Source organism: Coccinella septempunctata, chromosome 7 (genome assembly GCF_907165205.1).
Source record: "Coccinella septempunctata chromosome 7, icCocSept1.1, whole genome shotgun sequence".
In the NCBI taxonomy this organism is placed as follows: Eukaryota; Metazoa; Arthropoda; class Insecta; order Coleoptera; family Coccinellidae; genus Coccinella; species Coccinella septempunctata.
This window is the reverse complement of record NC_058195.1, coordinates 33,022,529-33,036,640: the sequence shown is the minus strand read 5'-3', so window position 1 is coordinate 33,036,640 and position 14,112 is coordinate 33,022,529. Positions and strand designations below refer to the sequence as shown.

The 14,112-nt window shown below is 34.8% G+C and overlaps 1 protein-coding gene across 1 annotated transcript; it reads right to left on the bottom strand.

Annotated features, from left to right (window-relative positions):
* Positions 1-5,373: 5,373 nt before the first annotated feature.
* LOC123316536 lies at positions 5,374-13,825 on the bottom strand. Its single transcript, XM_044902663.1, has 2 exons — positions 13,577-13,825; positions 5,374-6,206 (listed from the first exon to the last, which is right to left on the bottom strand). The coding sequence occupies exons 1-2, from the start codon at positions 13,745-13,747 to the stop codon at positions 5,382-5,384; spliced, it is 996 nt and encodes a 331-aa protein (XP_044758598.1). The 5' UTR covers positions 13,748-13,825; the 3' UTR covers positions 5,374-5,381.
* Positions 13,826-14,112: the final 287 nt, after the last annotated feature.

Genomic DNA, 14,112 nt, shown 5'->3' with positions numbered 1-14,112 from the left:
TTGAAAACGAATTAGGTTCTTGAAAACAATGAAAATGAATTTTTCGCTAGGTATTTATGCGAATATTATGATTTTCGACTTTTATTGACTTTATTTTTTATTAAAATTAGAAATTCACAGTATTTTTAAGATACCACTAGAATACACATTCTGTAGAACTGTCAATAATTACAAAGGTGTTAAAAATGAAAGTGGAGTATTGAATTGATGTGGCCGATACATCCTAAATTGAACTGAAAACAGATTATATGATTTTCACAAAAAAGGGTTGTCAAATCAATATATGGTATCGATAGAGAAGATATTTAGACAAGCGTTTTAATCTATTCTGAAAATCTACAGGGGGTAGTGACAGTTTCCAGAACATTCTGAGCAATTTCATTTCAGAGTTGGTGAAAATCGGACTATAGAGGGGTAATGGTAATTTTCGGAACGTTCATATCAATTACAAAATAGCTACCAATCGGATGATCAGTCATTAAATAATATAGCAAAAGACACCTTCTATAAATGCATAATGATATCGAAAAATATCATCTTTCCCTAGATTTCAACGAGTTGTTTTTTTATTCCTTTCGCATACAATTTTTCAAAATTTTTTTTTTACAGGATTTTTGGTTTGCTTGTTTGTTTCATATTAGCAACTAAGCAGACGAAAAAATCCTGAAATTGCTCTGAATGTTCTGATGTTCTGGAAACTACCCTCGCCCCCTCTATATTTTTAAGAGTAGAGAGTTAAATACAGGGAGTTCTCAAAGGTGAGGCTTTTTTTTGACAGGTAATAGAACTCCTCAAAATAAGTCATGGTACCAAAAGTCATTTATATAAAATATTCACCAGGGCTCAAGGTATGATTTCGGTAGTGCTTCGGATGCAATGCTACAGTGCTACAGAATGTGACTGCAGCTTGGTAATTGCATATGGGTAGTCACATTCTGCAGCCACTGCATGCATCCGACGCTCTACCAAAACCATAACTTTATGCGTAGGCTTGTGCCGGCGAAAGGTCAGTATACTGCACAGATTACAGAGTAGAAGTGGTATACTGGAAACCGTCAGAGTCAGCGTAAGATTTTTGTGAATTTTCGGAGTGTTCATAAACTTGGTGCAAATATGTAGGGATACTGGAAGTTTGTACTAATCCCGGGGAGCAAATGTTGGCAGGCCTGTAACATCGCAAATGGCAGAAATCGAGGAGCAAATTCTGGACATAGTTGAGGAACAACCGACAACAAGTACTAGATCCATAGCCAGGGTCGTCGGAGTGAGAGAGCAACTGTACCCCTATATACCATTTCCAGAAAGTTCAAGCACTCCAACCAGAAGATCATAATCGAAGAAAAGAATTCTGTCTGTGGCTTTTAAATCACCAATACCTATGTAACAACATTCATTCTGTTTACTGACGAAGCCACTTTCACCAGAAATGGAGTAAACAATTTCTACAATACCCATATATGGTCTACAGAAAACCCTCACGCTGTCAGAAGAACAGATTTTCAGCAAAGGTTTTCCTTGAATGTCTGAATCGGACTCCTGCGTGGAATGCTTATTGGGCTATTTTTTCCACCACCACGAATGTCAGGTGAAGACTTTCTCCATTTTCTCCAGAACAATTTGCCAAGATTACTAGAGAATGTTCCTCTCAATATTCGACAGAGAATGTGGTTGTTACTGGATGGAGCATAACCCCACTTTCGAAGAAACGTTCGAAATTATTTAAATAATGGGTCCCCGAATAGGTGGATAGAACGTGGCGGATCCATTTCTTTCCCCAGATTTCAACCCCTGTGATTTCTTCCTTTGGGGTCATTTGCAAACATTAGTGTACAATGACGGTGAAGTGGATAGTGCTGACGAACTAAAAAGAAAACGCATTGAAAATGCTTGTGAAAGTCTCACCGTAAAAACAACCTGTATTTGTCTATAAATCTCCTCGTTCGGTATCAAATTTTTCAGTTTACCCTCAACAACCTGAAGATCTTATTGTGATCACAAAACACGTGTCGTGGTTTACCACTCATTTTATGTGAAAATCATATATGTAAATAATCTGTTTCTAGTTCTAAAATGCAGTATTGTAGCCACACCAAATGTATGAATGACATAGGTGAAAATAATTTTTGTAATAAAAATAATGAAAAACGGATTTTAGTAATTAGAAAAATAATACTAAAATTAAAAACAAATCTGTGTGTTTAACAGTTTACAATGCTGTGATACTGGAATAGAAGGGGCTTAACTAAGATGCCTCAACATTTTATTCCCCTTGGCCTGAAGTAACAGCTTCTTTGTGAGCAACTCACTTGGTGAAGCTACTTCATCTATAATCTTTATCTACGTTAGTGGGGGCCCCTCAGGCCGGGGGCCCTCCGCGATCGCGGACCTGCGGACCTGGCCAGTCCGGGCCTGGTTCGGAGGATTATGAAGTTGATTATTAGGGTGTCTCATTCGAGTTATGGCTCTCAATGCTGTCGTCTCTGCTACTGTGAGATTTTTAATCGCTGGAGGCTTGCAGTTTGCGAATAAAGCTGCATTCACAATCAATTCGCGGGCCGAAGTGCACTTCGGCACGAAATTAACCATTCGCAATAATCTTGGAACCAAATACTCAAATGAATCAAAAATGTAACTGATCAAAACATAAGCATCAGCATCATCTATAACCGGCACGAAATTCCTTGCCGAAGTGATAGTTTGCAACTTGCAAGAAATTTTGTCTTGAATTTCATTGTGAATGGTAAAGGAGAACGCCATCTGCTAAGCTCCCGTGCCGAAGTGCACTTCCGCCCGTGAATTGATTGTGAATGTAGCTTAATGGGTGGGCGTATTCTAATATGGGTCTGCAGATTGTTTTGAATATTAGTGACGCACTCTTAATGCTTATTCCTTGCTTTCTGTAAACCAATTTGGAAAAATATTTGGCTCTCGATATGGTTTTTCTTTTCATCGACTTGGTATGCAGGTTGAAGTTCAATTTATTGTCAATGTGCACACCAAGGTATTTGATAGAAGGAGTAGCTTTTATGATCTTATCATTGATTTTAAGAATTGGTGATGTAGAGGAGATTTTGTGGTCGAAAATTATAAACTGCGACTTGCCAGAGTTAATTTTCATTCTCCACTTCCGGAACCAGTTGGAGACCTCATCAAGGAGTTCCTGGAGCTTCTGTATGCAGTTTTGTAATGTTCTCGCATGGGATACCAGAGTTGTGTCGTCTGCGAATTGCAAAATGTAGCAGGATTTCATGTGATTCAAGATGATATCATGACATAAGAAATTGAAAAGGAGTGTCGAAAGAGGAGAACCTTGAGGAGTGCCTTGCTCTGAGCTAATGTATACAGACCCAAATAATCCAACTTTAACTGCTGATGTTCTGCCTTCTAGAAAGTGCTTGCATAGTTTGATTAGGTGATATGGAAGTTGGATTCTATGCAATTTGTACAGAAGTCCTCTATGCCACATACAGTCGAATGTTTTTTCTATATCAAGACTCAACACCGCGGTCTTTCATCCTTTCAATGTTGAGTTCTGTATATTGGATGTGAGAATGGTGAGTGGGTGATATGTGGATCTTTTATTCTTGAATCCAAACTGAAACTGTGGTATGTGTCGTTCGATATGAGTTGAAAGAATTGTTTTGATAACTTTTTCATATAATTTTCCAAGTACTGGTAATAAGGTGATGGGTCTATAGTTGTCAACTTTCTTTCTGTCCAAATTGGCCTTGGGGATATTTATTATGTGTCCTGTTTTCCATATATCCGGGAAAATGCAGTTATTTACACAGAATTCATAAATTTTTATCAGATGTTTATGAATTGTATCTTCTAGTTTTTTCAGTACAATCCATGGAATATTGTCATCGCCAGGAGTGCTATTTTTGGAGCTATGGAGTAATTGGTAGTAGTCTGTTTCTTCTATTGTTATCGGTTCCACAATGTCATCCCGCCTTTTGAAATAATCCTCATACCATTCATCTATATGTGCTCTATTGCTCCTATCAAAGAGGTTGTCGTTGCTAAATTTATATCTTGTTTTGTAGTGTTCAGCAAATAGTTGGGCCTTTTCTTGATCAGTTTTATATTCTCTGTCATTCTTGATTATTGTCGGTATCGAGAAATATTGCTTCTATTTAGATAATTTATTCACCTCATTGTAGAATTTTTTACCTTTGGACTCATTGATATTATTGCAAGCAGTAATCCACTTGTTCTCTCTGTTTTGTTGTATCATTCTATGTATACTTTTGCTATAGTTATTCAAGTCTTTTTTGAATTCTGGGTTTTTGTTTTCACAGTATTCCCTATACATTCTCCTTTTGTTTTTAATTAGTTTTATTATATAAGATGGTAGTTCATGTAGAAATGGATGTCTCTTTATTGTGGGAGTATGCTTCCTGATTGACTCTGAAAGTTTCTTGTTGAATTATTCAATGTATGCTTCGCTTAATGGTGTGTTATCATTTTCTTCAATGAATTTTTTCATATCCTCATCAATTTTCACAGTCCTGCTTATTTTGTAGTTGTATATCATCCTATTTTCGATAGCTTCTGGTTCCATGTTCATGTCAAATTCTATTACGAATGCAAGGTGATTAGAACCCAAATCAGGCGTCAGTTCTATTTCCGATATATTTTGTTGGATGTTTCTTGTATATAGAATTAAGTCAGGTGTAGTGTCTTCATTTCCATCCATAAGGAATGTTGGGGCTGTTTCAGCCATTGAGAAGTTGCTGTTCTTCAGGAATTGTTTGATTGGTCTCATTTTCCTGATTGTGCTGGCATTGAAGTCCCCAACAATAATGGCATACTGATAAAGTGATGCCTTAGTAAAGACAGTTTCTTCTATCTGGCTGTTGGGATGAAAGTAAACAACAAAAATATGTAACTTGTCATTCTTAAATGGGATGCTAAAGTGCGTAACTTCCTTCATAGGGTTCCTTACAGCTGGTGGGTTTTCTTTACGAACTTTCAGGGATGGATGGCATTGAATCAAACTTCCACCTCTTGTATTTTGTATTAGGTGTCCAATTTTTTTTAATTATAGACCAATCTTTATAATTAACATTGTCCTTAAACTTGGCTTCTACATACATAGCACACTTTATGTTGTGTTGTTCCATGAAGTGGTTGATCAGGTGTTTCTTTGGAATGTAACTGTTGATGTTGTTGAATAATAACTTAATTTTAGACATGAATGTTCAAATCGTTACAACATGGTTCTGTGGAAGAAGGTTCTTCTGGATCGTCCATGTCAAAAATTAATATGTACACCCTGTTACCCGAAAAAACGGCTGTAGTGTCCACATTATATTGGTTGATGAAACGTTTTTTTAGTTTCAGTAAAAGTTCATTCCTGTTGATATTTTTTGGTTTGTTTATTTAACGAATGTATGTGTTAATGATATCATCATGCATTGAGATGGGAGCGTGTATTCTGTTCGTTTTTTTTTTGTTAAATCCTCAATGTCCCTGGTTTTTCTGTTAAGTAGCTTGATGTTCGTATTAGGGATGCCTTCGATAGGTTTCTTAGGGTGTTTTGGACATTTTAGTGACCATGCTAAATGATCTTCTGCGCCGCAGGCTAGGCACTTTGGTGTGTTATTGGTTCTACATTGTGACATTTTATGCGAACCTTGACATTTCGAACATTTTGGAGAGCTTTTGCAGTTTTCTGTAATGTGATCAAACTGAAAGCATTTTCCACAAGGTATCGGTGTTGGCTCTGGTGGGTGACTGGGATAAACTAAGTAATGTCGGTTCAGATAAAATAGGCCATTATTCAAAAGTGTTTCAAAGGATTTGATTTCTCCAGTTATTATTCTGATGAATTTAGTTGGGACGTTGTTTTTCCTTGATATTATTCTCTTGCAATACCTGTGTTTAATCTTCATAGAGTCGAGATATTGGCTTATGTCTTCGTCTTTTATACTTATTTCCACAGCAGAAATAACAACTGAATAAGTTTGTTGAGGTTCCTTAATTTCGCTCGTTTTTCTTTGATTTGTTGTTTCTTTGAAGTTTACTATTTTCTTTTCATTCTTGAGTTCCTCTAGACCTCGGAGAAGTACTGTTTTCTCATTATTTGATTTCAGGATAAAACCTAATTTGGTTTTCAGAATGACGTCTTTAGAATTGGGAAATTTGGAACTCCATATTGCTGCCATTTCCATTCTGTCCATTTCAATGTTTTCAGTATTTATATAATTATGATTTTCGATCCGCAAACTCTGTTTTTAAAAAGAATTTTATTCTTTCAATTATAAATCACAATTTTGAAAAACTAAATGACTTTATAATTGGACAGAGCGGAAAGGAGTTACAAACAGAATGAATTCTAAAATGGAACTAACTAGAATGTGTCTCTTTTCACATGGAAACCTTGGATTCTGGAAGAATCCGAGTCATCACTTTCTTCTCGCACTAACACTTTCCGCGAAGACGAAGCTGGCGTCAGCGTTCCAGTACGAGGAGCATCTCGTAATACTTTCCCCCTTAAGAGATAACGTCTCTGTAATCTGCTGGGTGGCCTTGGGTGATGTCTTCCATTTCTACGTGTATGATTTTCCTTGGACTGTAGATTAACTCGGAGATCCTTGTTTTGTTCTTTATAACGAAGATGATTCCAAGAATTGTGAAACAGCACAATATCACACTTGTAGACTGATGAATGACCTGAGTTATTGGATGTAGGTACATGGGCTGGTCTGAAAGTTTTTCTGCTTCTTGAAGGATTGAAGTTGGTTCTTTCAGATGCCTCAAGTGAAATTCAATTTTGTGGGTGGAGTTCAATGAAATTTTCGAAATGTTTTTGGCAGTTATTTCGAAAATCGGAACTGTGTCATCGTAGATGGATTCTTCAATAATAATTCGGCAGGTGGAACTTAGAAGGTTGATTCCCTGGATTGATTTCCTGAATAGAATTCCATGGCAGTCTTCTAGTACTGTTTTGTTCTTTTTGAAGAGGGTAAGGAGCTGGTGATTCTTCAGCGGGTGGATGATGTTGAAGTCGTTGTTCACTAGTGTTGTTTGGCATCGACCTGGGGTTGACAGAATGCATGCTTCCTTGGTAGGCTGTTGAAGGCAAAGCACCATCGAACTTCCCAATGTTGATTTGCATATTTTATTGGTCCAATATTCCTCGTTGTTGATTTTGATGGAATGCGTCCTTGGCGGGATCACAGCAATATCTTGGGTATTGGGTACAGGGTAGATTCGGGAATATGAAGCAATTACTCGTTTGAGAATTGGGATTTTGAGAAGGAATGTGATAATTTCCTCCGTTCCAATGACAGACATTTTTGCATATTCGATTATTTTGAAAAGATGAACATGATCAATTGGTGATAGTTGCTGTGTCTTATAAATTTTTTTAAGATATGTCCCGATGGAATAAAGTTCTTCAACTTTAATGACTTCTAAATTTGGAATTTCTCTCATTGCAAAACTTATAGTCCTTTCTAGCATTAATAAAGTGTTCAAGAGTGCTTGGGACTGAAGCATTTGGTATTCTACAATGATTCGAAATCCTTCGGTAGATTCAATATTCTGGAATAATGCTTTAGTATGAATAATATTTTCGTTTAGCAGAGCCAAATCTTCTGAATATCTTTTTGACAAATGATTAGCAAAAGAAGTTAATTTATTTATCCTTTCGATTTCGGAAGATTTGCTGTTGTGAAGGCTTTCTAAATTTTCGTTAATAGTTTTCAGATCATCATCGTCTAGGTTACCTGTAATGAATTTAATACCTTTTCCGATGAAATTAGCCAAACCTCTTCTAACTTTTCTATTGACAAATTTTCGTAAGATTTGTTCGATTTGATCCAAATTCAAACTCAATTGGTGAAAAAGTCGACGGGGTAATTCATCGAATGTTTGGTCTTTCTGAAGGTCATTAAAATTATCGTTCAACTGATCGAAATTGTCTTGCAAATTGGTAATATTTATGAAGAAAAGAAAATTATGGTAATGATCAAGAATTTTGGCATGACTCAAAGGTTCTTCAAAGTATCCATTACTTTTTATTTCGTGGACCTGAAGGGCCTGGTTTGTTTGGGTCTGAATCAGGAGGATCAGCAGTATCCTGAAAAGAACAAACGTTTTTTCTTAGTTTTTTGACTTTTTGTATGTGCGCTGTTGTTTCTCTTGATTTTGTAGTTAGACCACTTATTTTGTTTTGTTTTTGCTGTTCAACAATAATTTTTTCGAAGGGTGGATCCGTTTTCCTCGGTCTGTTTCGTTCGACGTAAACTTCTGCTTGCTCTAAATTTGGAGGGTCATTTCGCTTTTCGTTCAGCTTGTTTAATGTTTTCTGAGCTTTGTTTTTATTTCGTTCGTAAATATGGTCAAAAAATGGCAAAATTTCCTGTTTTCGTTTTTCGTTATACTGCTCATAAATAGTCATATTCAAATCAAATTCTGGTAATTTGTCGTATGGACCATAAAGTAAATGAAAAGGTGAATAACCAGTCGCTGAATGTATCGATTGATTATAAATTAATGTTGCTGTAATCATGAGATTAGCTGGATTTTCATTTGGGTTTTTCAATTTGAGAATTCTAAGTTTTTCCAAAATTGTTGAATGGAATCGTTCAATTGGAGAATTTGAGCTCGGATTGTTCACTGTTGTAAAATGTAGATTGATTTTGTTCAATTTACAATACTCTGTGAAAGTCTTGTTCTGAAATTCTCGTCCTTCGTCACAAACAATCTTTTGTGGAATATTGTGATGTGAAAAATAATGACGTAATTTATTGAGAATTGTTAAAGCAGTGCCGTCTTTTAAAAGGTATGATTGCGCGTATTTTGAAAATAAATCAATTATTGTTAAAAACTTCGAATTTTGAAAAGAAAATGTATCAATGTGGATTACTTCGAAAGGTCGCTTAGCTAGGAGGGGACCTGAAAATTTCAATTTATGAGGGTTTCTCTCGTATTTTGATTTAAGGCATAATTCGCATTTATTTATGATTTCTGTGATTTTATTCCTCATTTTTGGCCAATAGTATTTTTTCGATAATTGATTAAATGTTTCTGAAATACCATTATGGTTTTTATCATGATATTCTGAAATGATTTCGACTTAATTCTCTTCACAAGGTACATCTAATAAAAGGGTGTTGCTTATATAAAGTTTCACGGAGTAATTGAAGGATTCTTTGCAAAATCTGATGAAAGGGAGTCGTAATTTATTATCTCTGAAAAATATTCCGTAAGATTCATTCGGTCTAAAAATTTCTTTGAAAAAAGTTGAAAAATCATTTTCCATGAAATTTTGTCTTATTGTTATGTTGTAAGTATTTTCCTGAAAATTTTTTGTGAATTTTAAATTGTATTGTTCGCCAATATTTAGAATAATTCTATTCGGATATATATTCACAGAAGATTTCGTGATTGGAATAACTTTTCCATTGTCTTCTTGAGTTGAATGAATGGTGGCATTAGAATCATTATTATTTGCTTCATGTCGATGATTGGGATCATCGTTATTTTGACGATTGTCTGGGGGGTTCAAAATATTTTCAAGTTCTTCATCACTAAGTACCGGAAGATCATTAATATTAGGTAAGATTGAGGAAACTTCTATATTTAGGTCATTTTCTGATAATAAAGAGTCTTCATTTTCTCTGTTATTGATTTCATTTCGCGATAGGGCATCCGCAACTTTATTTTCTTTTCCTTTTTTATAAATTATGTTGAAATCAAATTCATCAAGTTTCAATTTCCATCTTATGAGCCTGGAATTAGGTTCTTTTATTTTATAAAGCCAAACAAGGGGATTATGATCAGTTTCTATTATGAAATTTTGTCCGTAGAGGTATGGTCGAAAATGTTTTGTTGAATCTAAAATTGAGAGGAGTTCTTTTTCTATGGTTGAATAATTTTTTTCGGCTGAATTTAGGGTTCTTGAATAATAGGCAACTGGGCGGTTGTCTTGTGATAATACACTTCCAATTGCAACATTTGAAGCATCTGTTGTTAATTTAAATGTTTTTTCAAAATCTGGATAAGCTAATATCGGAGCATTTGTCAATAATTCTTTACATAATTGAAAAGCATTTACATAGTCGGGATCATCAATTTTAATTTTCGCTCCTTTCTTAATGCATTTGGTCATGGGAGAAACTATGTGAGCAAAATTTTGAATGAATCGTCTGTAATAACCTATTAATCCTAAAAATGATTTGATTTCCTTCACTTTGCGTGGAATAGGGTACTTTTCAACAGCTTTCAGTTTAGAGGGATTCGGAGATATTCCGTCAGGAGTTATTAAGTGTCCTAAGAATTCGACATTTTTACTCAAAAATTCACATTTGTCAAGTTCAATTTTGAGGTTGAATTCTCTAATTTTTTCAAAAATTGATTTCAAATGGCAAATATGTTCTTGTAACGATTTCGAAAATACGACAATGTCATCCATGTAAACCAAACAAAACTTATGAAGATATTTTTTAAGTACATTGTCCATTACGCGTTGAAATGTACTGGGTCCATTTTTCAATCCGTAGGGCATACGAAGATATTCGTAGTGACCATTATTCACGGTGAATGAAGTTTTTTCTATTGATTCCTCGTCCATTTCCATTTGGTGAAAGGATTTTGCCATATCGAGTGTCGAAAAATAGCAACTTTTTCCTAAATTATCCAAAATTTCTTCTATTCGCGGGAGCGGATATTTATCCTCAATGGTTTTTTCATTTAAACGGCGATAATCAATGACCATACGATATTTCTTTTGGCCGGAAGCATCTTTCTTTTTGTCTACAATCCAAACTGGAGCATTGTAGGGTGAAATAGATGGACGAATGATATTATCATCTAAAAGTTTTTGAATTTGTTCTTGAATAATCTTTTTCATGCTGTGAGGGTGTCTGAAAGATTTAACGTGAACGGGTTCTTCATCTTTCGTTCTTATTTTATGCTTGACAGTATTGCTAAAAGAGAGATCGCAGTTTTCGTTATAGAAAATATTTTTGAATTTACTACAAAGTTTCAAAATTTCTCGTTTTTCTTCAGAATTCATGTGTTGCGTACGAATATTTTTTGAAAGTTTTAATTTAGAATTTTCAATTTGAGGAGCACATATTTCTGTTTCAGATATTGATTTCACGGGTATTCTTTCCGAAAAGTTAATCTCCAAATTCCCGTTAATTGATTCTGAAATAGGAATTAGGCAAATACCATTTTTTGCTCGTGCTATACATTCTGGTGTTGAGAATTTTTTTAAATTAATTTCGGGTAGTAAAACGTCACCATTTTCTAGGGATACTGGAATTTTTACAAATGTTCTTGCTATAGTTTTATTTGGTTTAAGTTTATTCGTGGAGTACTCGAGGTTAAAAGGTATTTTCAAATTTTTCATTTCCAAAATGTGGTTTTGATAGTCAATCTTTGCACCTAATTTTTGCAAATCGGATGTTCCTAATAAAGCATCGAAATTTTTATGCCAGTCGACAACATGTAAATGAATATTGTCGAGGATTCCTAATTCGTAAAACAGTGGAATATTGATGTTATCATCAGCGTTAATTGTATTTCCTAATCCGGACACACTGAATTTTTCTTTGAACAAAAATTGGAAAAATTTCTCAAATGCTGGTTTTCTATTAATGACTGAATTTGTGGCACCCGAGTCTATTAAAATTTTCAAATTTATTTTTGGAAGATAAATGTAAGGAAGTTTTGATTTTATTTTCAAGGAATTGAGATCTAAGTTCCTGGGGTTTCTGGAGGAGCTTCTTGAAAATTTTCATCCATTTCGTAATAATAATTCTCATCTTCTTCGGAAAAATTCATAACATTTTCTTCAGAATGTTCGGGTTCGTAAGATTCAGCTTCATGATCGATTACATCATCGGGTTTGAATTGTACGTTGAATAATTGTTTCTGTGGGAATTTCGAATTTCTGGTAGAAATCGACATAGGCGTCGGTTTTGTATTTCTGGTCGAAATTGACATTGGTGTCGGTTCTGGATTCGATTTATAGATACTTGACCCTGGTTTAGTACCAAAAACTTCTTGATTTGTGAAAAATTTCTGATTATTTCTCAAAGGTTGATTATTTGGAAAAACAATGTTTGGTAAGTTTTGATTAGAGTTGCTATTGGAAAATCTTGTTGGTAAATTTTGATTGAAAGCGTTATTGAAAAATCTTGTTGGTAAATTTTGATTGAAACTGTTATTAGAAAATCTAGGTAAATGATCATTATAATTTTGATTCTGTTTGAAATGAGGTTGTGCCAAAGGCTTCTTGGTTTCTTGGGATTTACGAAGAAATTCGGAATATTCCCATTCTTGTTTCCTGTTGTCATAAAATTTACATTTATTGATGCATTCTTCTAAGCTCTTCAACTCGAAATTGCTTACATAGGAGCTATAAGGTTCGAGTAATCCTGCTTGGAATGTTTTTAGTGACAATTTCTCTGCTTCGCATTTTTTATAAGTTAATAGATTTTGGTCTTGTATATTCAAAGAGAGGTGTTGTAAGAGATCACTCAGAGTTTTTGAAATTCGGCAATAATAATCTAAATAATTTTCGTGTCTTTTTTGGACGCATTGTGAAACCGCAGCAATTAATAGTTCTTCGTTCCTTTGATCTCCGTATCTCTGAAGGAGAGCACGTCTGATCGAAGGCCAATCCGTCGCATTTTGGAAAGAGATGAAGTCTCGTGCTTCATTTAAGATTTTCGAACGGATCGAAAAATTCAAGCAAAATTCGAGATCGGTTGTTAGTCTGCCACGTAAATGTAAGACTAAATTATCTACCTCGTTTATGAAAATTGATAAATTTTTACCCGGTGAAAATTCTGGAATAGAATTAAGTTATAATTGGATGTCTTGTCTAGACATAGGGTCGGCTACTGTTGGGAGTGTTGGGGTGTTAGAAGAGTTTTGATTCATTTCGTTATTGAAATTTCTAATAGGATACGGCCGAAATCGATTATTCCTAAGTAAGCGTTCTTGAATATTATGAGAATTCAAAGATTCTAAAATTTCTGGCTCTTCAGCAATTATCTCTAATTGATGAGATGAGTCTGTCATCGAAATAAAGAATACTGGTGATATAGGAAATGTGGTGGAAAATAGGACTTACACCAAGATTTGCATCCTAGGGTGGAACGTCCTTCCTTCTGGTCGAAGTGGGTTGGTGAAGTTTGGAATTTCGCACTAAGAGTTAAAACTCAACGGGGTTCCTCGAACAGTTTGTGTTCACTAGTGGAAAATATTTTCAGTTAGTTCGTTTCTTGAAAAAACCGAAAACCGTTGCGAAATCCTGTTCGCAGCGCCAATTATGATTTTCGATCCGCAAACTCTGTTTTTAAAAAGAATTTTATTCTTTCAATTATAAATCACAATTTTGAAAAACTAAATGACCTTATAATTGGACAGAGCGGAAAGGAGTTACAAACAGAATGAATTCTAAAATGGAACTAACTAGAATGTGTCTCTTTTCACATGGAAACCTTGGATTCTGGAAGAATCCTAGTCATCACTTTCTTCTCGCACTAACACTTTCCGCGAAGACGAAGCTGGCGTCAGCGTTCCAGTACGAGGAGCATCTCGTAATAATATAATATAAATTAGAGAATTCCATGTATTTGATTTCATTCATTCTGGCTGAATAATTTTTGATTATAGCATTTGGCGTGGAATTTGTAGGTTGTGGTTTGATTGTTTGTTGTGGAATATTTCTTGTTGTCATTGCAGATGTCGTTGGCTCGTTGGAATGTTCAATTTCCATTTGGGTATTGGAGTATTTTCATTGCTATTACGTTTCAATAGCGGTTGTTTGAAAACGATGTCTGGAGATTTATTTTCATTTTTTATTATTATTATTATTATTATTTATTCAAATCAAGAGCTAAGAAAATCTATAAGGCTCAAAAAAAAAATATATAATATGAAAGACATACACAGTGCAACTTTTCAGTAACTACTATCTGACGACAATCGGTCCAAACCGTTCTTAAATGAATTAACACTCACACTATTCACTACCTCAGATGGAAGCCGATTCCAAGAATGAAAAACCCGATTAGGGAGGAAATTTTCTCTCGCCGCATGATGAAAACTTTCACGGTACAATTTAAAGTCGTGACCACGAAG

Bases quoted from the DNA above. Each gene is read 5' to 3' on its own strand.
- LOC123316536 (XM_044902663.1), bottom strand. From the start codon at position 13,747: ATGGAAATTGAACATTCCAACGAGCCAACGACATCTGCAATGACAACA. The intron at 6,207-13,576 runs ATTATTACGAGA...AATCATAATTAT, and splicing joins AATTCTCTAATTTATATTAT to ATAAATACTGAAAACATTGA.